Here is a 7659-nt window from a genome sequence, read left to right as displayed (position 1 = left end):
AACTACAGCCTATGTGTTTTGATGTTTAATATTTTTTAATGATTATTTTCTAAATAATTTGAAAGCAAGATTTTTAATTCTTCTTGGCCCCAATATTATTTAAATATTTTTTCTTAACATTTTTAAGCGGTTGCACATTGGTTGTTTATATCTTTTTTATTTGTAGATTAATTTCACAGTCATCAGAGAATGTTGTTTGCATTCTTTGGGGAATTACTTGATATTTTATTTAATTTTTTTTTTATGAAACTGCTTGTTTCAGCCATTTTTAATCTTTAAAAACACAAACAAACAAACAAACAGCAATTCCATATCAACCTACTACAAATGTTACAACTTCTTTGTTTCATTCTTCGGGGGATCCGTAAATATAAAAACCTCCAGACTAGAGCGAACTGTTCGCAAGCACAGAGGAAACTGACACCCCATACAGGAAATTATTTCACTCTTACCAAAGAAAGTTCTCCACGCACTTCTTAGCACCACCGTCCAATTGCACGTCTACTCTCTAGGTGGTATGGAAATGATGTGAATTCGCAAATATTCAATCAATGCCAAACAGAAACAAGTGGGAAGAGGTCGGCCGTGGGGCTCAACAACTGCACTTTAGAGATGCAGCCTGTGAGCACCCCTCCCATGTGCACCTTCATTTTCCCCCTTAACTGCTCCCAATGATGTACAAAATACAGTCCTTCCACAGCTTTTAGAAAGTTTTTTATTGGTTACAATGATATAAAATGCATCATTTGAATTCCCCCGTCAGTAAGTGCTTGCTAGCAACAGCATAAGAAAATTTTCTGTACATCTGACAAGCTCAAATGATTTATGTCATGCTGGAAGGGGAAAAATAGCAAACACCACTCTTAACTTGTCTGTCTATAATTAACCTCTCTCTCTCTCTCTCTCAAGGCTACGTTGGTTAAAATCAACGGACAACCCCTTTTGTATGTCAATTTGTAAATTTTAATGTTTTCATTAGAATAGTCTTTTATATCACTCTCCAACAAGAAACAATAAAATTACTAACAGCAAACTTCAATACAAGAACACTCTCCAGATTAACAACTCAAACAAAATGTAAAATGTAAATCACATATAATACAATTGAAGCGTCCAAAACAATTTAAATAATTTTAAATATTTTATTTTTAAACTGCTACAAATGCTTTATACAATATTTCAACATAAAGTCCCCATAACAGAAATGTAACAAAATGGGAATGATAGTGAAAGGGTTAAAGTGGCACAAATTCACCAAACAAGTATTAACTACAAATTTTAAGAGGTAGATTACTTTTAAAGTTGAGAACAACAACAACAAAAAAAACAACATGAATAAAACTTAGCCATTTTCCACCAACTCCGTCATTCATTAGAGGGAAGGCATATAATAATGCATGGAGAAATGATACTTGTATACTCAGAAATAGGCCAATTCGTTGGGTTTTTTAAATCTCTATTAGAGACTGATGCGTAAAACCTGATAAGTAAATTCATTTACACTTAGGTGTAGACATACATCTATACAGGCCTGTGATGTATCCTGGGCACTGATATATTGCTACCGTCTCCGATAATACAACAGTTATAAATTAGTGCCAGATAATAATCTGAGAGGATAATGTCCATTTGGATATATAAACATGACACTGGAAGAGGCATAAAAAAGAGTCCATATCCAATCTGGTTTCCTCTCCATTATGCTGGCAATCGGCTTGTGATAAAAAACAACAAACAAACAACAACAACAATAAAAAAAAAACAGGCTGAGAAAGAAGCTAAATGCCTCTGAAAGGCATCAAGAGCTGGTGTGACCAAAACATTATAAAACGAGTGCATCAGAATCTGTCATCCCTGAAATCTACAACAAACTACTGATAAAACAGAGAACTTGCTTTGCAAGATTAGGTTCAACTCATTCCCTTCTCTGCTCTGTGCCAAAAGCCAGGGCCACGCTCAGGTCTGAGTTACCAGTCCCGTGACGAGGAGCCAGGTCAGCTAGCCCGTGCTATAGCGCCCTCCTCTGTGCATCTCAATCACCTGTGAGCCCAGCACGTGTGTTGGGCGCCAGCGAAGAAGCGGATGCCTGACTCTAACCAGGGCAACAAGAAGCCTGCTGGCAAATCAGCTGTGTGTTAGGGTTTCTGAGTCAGCTTCAACTGGTCTTGCAAGCTTGGTAGATTTCGTATCCCTTGCCGTAGTGCTTATCCTAAGTTGAGCATGCATTATCTTTATTTAGTCAATTAAGGTTTGTTTTGTTTGGGGGGCTTTTCTACTGGAAGTTCCTGAAGTCCTTCAGCTCCTGCTTGCCGCTGCGGTCCTCCCTCCTGTTCTCACTCGGGTCGGCAGCAGCTGCCAGCTGCAGGCTTCGGGTGATCGGCCCCCCACTTCTTTCTCTAGATTTTACACTGAACCTGTCTGTCCGCTTCTTACTGGCCAAGGCCGATTTGCTCTGTAAGACAGCTCTGCTTTTCTGTGCCCTCACGTGCAGGCTCCGAGACGTCTTGCCCGAGAGCTGAGCTGCAGGATTCTTGGCCTCAGCTCTGGGCTTCTTGCTCTCGTTGTGAGTCATTTTGGCCATTCGGATCGGGCTTAAGTTCCTTAAGGAGGAGCTCGGTTTTTTGGACTTAACCGAAGCTGCAAATTTAACATTCTGCTTGGACCTGAAGGACGAGGAGGGAAGTGGGACCTGAGGAGGGAAGTGGGACCTGTGCAGGGCCCGAGCTGCGAGCTCTGGTCTTGCCCAGAGGCGCCTGAATGCTCTGCATTTTGATCTCTGCATCTGCTGTCCGTCTGCGGTGGCTGCTGCTGTTGTTTCTGTCACTACTTGCAGGTGATGGGTGTCCTCCTTTCTTGGATGAATGGGAAGCTTTTTTTTTGGAAGGAGAAAGAGGTTTCTTGGGACAGCTGAAGGCGGCGTGCTTGTTCAGGCTCCCGATGTACGTGAACTCTCTGTTGCAGTACGGACAGATGTGCGCGGACGGCTCAGGCGCGTTTTTTAGGTCGGCTTTCTGCTTTGCAGATTTGTTTTTTTGAAGGATGGCTTTCTGGACAAGCTGGGTTTTTTTTTCTTCAACGCATTTAACTTGAGCTTTTTCGAGGACATTTTGCTGAGCTCAACACTAAAGTTCAGTCTTTTGGGCTGTCCCATTCGTCGGAAGGCGTTCTTCCCAGAGTTGTCCAAAACCACCGCACCGTTTTTGGGCTGCACAGTCTGCTTCAGCGGGACTGGATTTTTCTTCGGGGTATACCTCTTCTTGTCGCTGGCGGAGGCACATGCCAGGATGTGTTTGTGCAGCTCAGGCATGTTGTCCACACCTTTCCCACACTTGGTGCAGCGAATGGCGGTGGTAAACGTCTGTGGGATGTTGTGTGTAGTGAAATTTGTGGCCGTCACACCAATGCCCAGGGGGTTGCGGTGATGGTACTGAAATGGAGGTGGTTTAAAGCTTGGGTAATGTTGATTGAGACCCAACCGAACATCTGGATCTTTCGTCTTTATTCCAGAAGCCATTATTTTTATGGTCGTGTAAAGCTCTTCTGAGGAATCGTTCAGCTCCTCTTCTTCTTTAGACGTTTCTAAAGGATCTTCTGGCAAACTCTGCATATGCTCTACGTGGGCCTTGCTGGGATCCATAAAGTTCTGGGGCCTCAGGGTGCCGCTTTCAAACTCATGGTGTGTGCACACCTTATCGGGGTGGAGATCTCGCTGGTGCTGCTGCAGATTGCACAAAAACGCAAATTCTTTTTTACAAACCGAACACACAAAGATATTCCCAACTCCATGAAGCAAAAAGCGATGTTCTGACAAATCAGTTTTAGCCTTAAAGAGCTGCACACAAAATTCACATTTGAAGGGCCATTCCTCAGCATGAGTGGATAAATGTTTGGTTAGATCTTTAATGGAAAGAAAAGGTGATTCACAGACGTTGCAGACAAAATTTTTGTTGAATGTCTCCTGAACGATATCCCGCGCAGTGGCAGACTGGGATTCTTCCCTCGCTCTCAGACCTTCATTCTCTAATTCCTCCTGTTTAAAAGATATCATGGGGAGAGAGGCTTCCAGATTATCCCCCGAGGAAACCACAGACGATACTGCCGAGAGAGGAGGTGGCGAAGGAGAAGAGGAGGAGGATGAAGAAGAGAATGAAGGCGAAGAAGATGAGGAGGAAGATGAAGGGAGCATCGGAGGCCCCGGTGAAGCAGCAGACATAAGGGGCTCCACGGAAGGAATGGGAGATGGCAAGGGAGACACCGTTGGGGAAAGAATTGGAAGTGGGGACTGTGCGGTGGCATTCGAGAGTGGGGAGGGACACGGATGAGGGGATGCCCCGGAAGAGGGGGCCGGAAGAGGTACAGTAGGAAGCAGCGGAGGGGGTGGGGTGGCAACAGTTAACACAGGAGGACAGGGCTGGGGGGAAGAGGGATTGGTTGGGGTCAAGAGGGGAGGCAGCTGCTCGGAAGAAAGGGAAGATGTCTGCAGGGCAGGTGACCAAGGAGGAGACTCGCCAGGAGGAGCCGGTAAGCTAGAGTCGGGACCAAGGTCAGGGTCCGGCTGAGGATCTAGGGGTTTACAAGGACTGGGGCTCCTGGTCACATCTGGAGCATTTTCTATAGGTAAGTCGACGCCATTGTATTCATTGAGAAGGACCTTCTGTAGCATGCAGGTGGTTGGCTTCTTTTTCTTTACAGCATTGCAGGCTGGCTGCACCAAATGATTTTCTTTGAATTCCTTGCCTTCAGAGTCACTACTAGGCTTTTTATGCACACTGAGATCTAACACAGATTCCCACTGGACCGGAGCCTTGCCTGTACCCTCGGCCTTCTGTTTTACACCACTGGACAAATCCAGTGGCTGTTGGTTGCATACGTTGCTAAAAGTAGAACTAGCTGCCCACTCTTTAGATACTTTATATTCATCAAAGCCTGGAGGGCTCCCAGTTTCTCTCTCATCTCTCCCAGACAAACTCCATGCTGGTGAGTTGCTATGACTTTCTAATTTGGGCTTTTTGGAACTCAGAACTGCCTCAGTCCACATGGCTTTCCCATCGCCCGGCTTCCCAAAGTCTCGAAGGGCAGGACTGTGCTGTGGGGAGCTGGGGGGAGAGCTGGTCCGCCTCTTAAACCTGCTCGAGGTCACAGGGAGCATCGACGCAGGTGTGGACACACAGACAGGACCTAATTTAGGTATTTCAGTGGCTGAAATCCCTGCGGGAGGAGGTAGTTTATCCTGGGTCTGAGGAAGTTGTTTGAGCTTTGATGACAAATACACATTTTTATCTTTGTGGAACGAAATGGCCTCTGTGGTTGATATGCTGAGAGGCAGGCTCAGGGAACATGAAGGTGCTACGGGATCAGACTCGGCCTTGGCTTTAATTCTGGGCAACACAGGGGGACTGGCAGTCCTCCGTCTCTTGGACTCACTGTTTGTGCTGCTGGAAGGCTCTTTAGGAAGATCATCCGTTACAGGGACCTGTGTGGTCTTTATATTTTGAGTTATTTCCACTGTAACTGGGGTGAGCAGACAGTTGATGCCGTACACGTCTGCCGAACCGGATTCCATCTCAATGACATCACAGTTACTGGTGCTGCAGCTGGTCTGAATTTTACCATCAATATAGTAATTCAAATTTTCAGAGATATTGCTAGAAATATCCATGATGTACACGTCGTCTGCCTCCCCTTCCTCCTCTGGCTCGGTGCTGGGTACGTAGACGCTCTGGGCAGGCGGGGCCTGCTCTGCCGGGGGCTGCTGCTCTTCGAGGAGACCCCCTTTCCGCCGCACCCCCTTAGGGATCAGGTGCCGCTCGTGGACCCTGCGCTGATGCCGCCTCATGTTAGTGTGGGTTCCGAAAACCTTTTTACAGTATTGGCACGGATGAAGCTCTTTAACTTCTCCGTTCTCTTCTCCAACAGAAGAATTGACTGTGTCTGGGGAAGCCTTCTCTGAATTCAAGGCCAGAGAGTCTTGCCCGAGACTGGGAGGCTGCGCGTCATCCTTCGCAGGGGCGCCGTCCCCGGGCGCCTTGCCATCGGCTGGGGCCTCCGGCGGCCGGAGCATCAGGCTGGGCTTGCGCTTCAGCCCCGCCTCGTGGCGCCGCTCGTGCCGCCGCCGGTTGATCTGCGTGCCGAACGCCTTCCCGCAGTACTTGCACTTGAAGGCGTGGTTTACCGTGGATATGTGGATGTGCATGTGCCGCTCCAGCCCTTGTTTGGTCGTGAACTTCCTCTCGCAATGCTGACACGGAAACAGAAACGTTTCAAACACTTCACCGTTGGCCTCTTCTTTAGCTTTGGGAATTCTGAGAGCAGGTGCTACGTCCGGAGAGTCTTCAAGAGCGCCCGTCGGAACAGTCTGTGGCTCTTCTAATAAATCCTCCGGCCTCTCGTCACACCGCATCTCTGGCTCTCCCACGGCGCTCTCGCCTGGCACGCCAGCCGCCTCCTCCTCCTCCTCGTCCAGCTCCCCCTCCTCCCCCTCCTCCTCCTCTTCCTCCTCCGCGTCGTTCGCCTCGCTACGCGCCGCGTCCAGCTCTGCGGCCGGTCCCGCCTGGGGGTCCTGGGCAGGAGGCGGGAGGGCGGGCTCCGGAGGCACATCCTGACTAACCGCCTCCTGAAGGACGGCCATCTGCTCGGGGGCGGAAGCGGAAGGCTTCTCGTCTTCGTCTCTGGGGCCTTCCACAGAATCTCTCATATTTGCAGAGTTGGAATCTGGCTCACTTGTCTTCAGCTGTATGTCTTCAGTTTTGTTTGCTTTGTTTTTATTTTCTTGGGATTTTTTCTTCCCCTCAGGTTCCTGAAGGGTCCTACATAGAGGCTCTGCCAGCTGCGTGCTCCAGTTGGTCTTTCCTGCTTTTCAGGGAGCTCCGCTTGCTCCGGGCGCTGGCTCGCTCTTCCTCAATCGCAGCTGCTATCTCGGGGTTGTCTTCCCCATTGTACCAGACCAGGAGCTCCTCACCCGGCGCGATTGGCTTTAAAGTTTTATAGTAAATGGCCCTGTTGATTTCCAGTGGAAATAAATTTTGCTCTTCTCCTGAGCAAGCCCAATTCACATAGTGCAGCCAGTTCCCCTTCTCTGGATCGGTGGCATCAATGCACATCCACACCAAATTTGGGTAATAGACCTCCCACAAGTATACATTATTCTTAACCTGAGATCTTTTTTTCTTATCACCAACAAATGGCCCAAACTTTTTGTCTTTTAAAATTGGCTTAGTGGCCCAGACACCAACCCGAGTCTTGTCAACAGCAGATGGGAAAAGCCTCACTTCCTCTGGAAGGCCTCGAAGCACATGCTCAGGTACCTCGGCCAGGGTCTCGGCGGCTGCCACAGGCTCAGCGTTCTGATTCATTGTCAATTCCTGTTGTGTTCTGAAAAGATACACACAACAAAGAAACTTCCTTGATTACATGAGCCCTGCGCCCGCCGCGCCCCTCGCCTCAGAGCGCCGAGAGCCGCCGCCCGAACCGCCGCCGCCCCTCCGCCGGCCCAGGAGCCCGCGGCCGCGCCGCCGCCATCTTGGCTCCGGTCGGACTGATATTTTCTTTGTGGCCAAATAAAGAGTCAGTGTCTGAAATTTTCTATAAGCAATTTAAAAAAGTATTTATTTATGTGATACAAGTTTTCCTCTCTATAGAGCTGTTTGAAAGATCTGTTAT

The 7659-nt window shown here is 48.0% G+C and overlaps 1 protein-coding gene across 1 annotated transcript; it reads right to left on the bottom strand.

The window, feature by feature from the left end:
* Nucleotides 1-654: 654 nt before the first annotated feature.
* On the bottom strand, nucleotides 655-7422 carry LOC309798182 (PR domain zinc finger protein 2-like). The gene is given in 4 exon segments (XM_082611026.1): nucleotides 655-2716; nucleotides 2718-3068; nucleotides 3071-6824; nucleotides 6826-7422. Coding segments are annotated over 4 exon segments (5076 nt in total). The 5' UTR covers nucleotides 7353-7422; the 3' UTR covers nucleotides 655-2272.
* Nucleotides 7423-7659: the final 237 nt, after the last annotated feature.

This window comes from Mesoplodon mirus, assembly GCF_964341445.2.
Source record: "Mesoplodon mirus genome assembly, chromosome: 2".
Taxonomy (NCBI): Eukaryota; Metazoa; Chordata; class Mammalia; order Artiodactyla; family Ziphiidae; genus Mesoplodon; species Mesoplodon mirus.
Note: the sequence above shows the minus strand (reverse complement) of the source record. Positions and strands in the feature narration are given on the sequence as shown.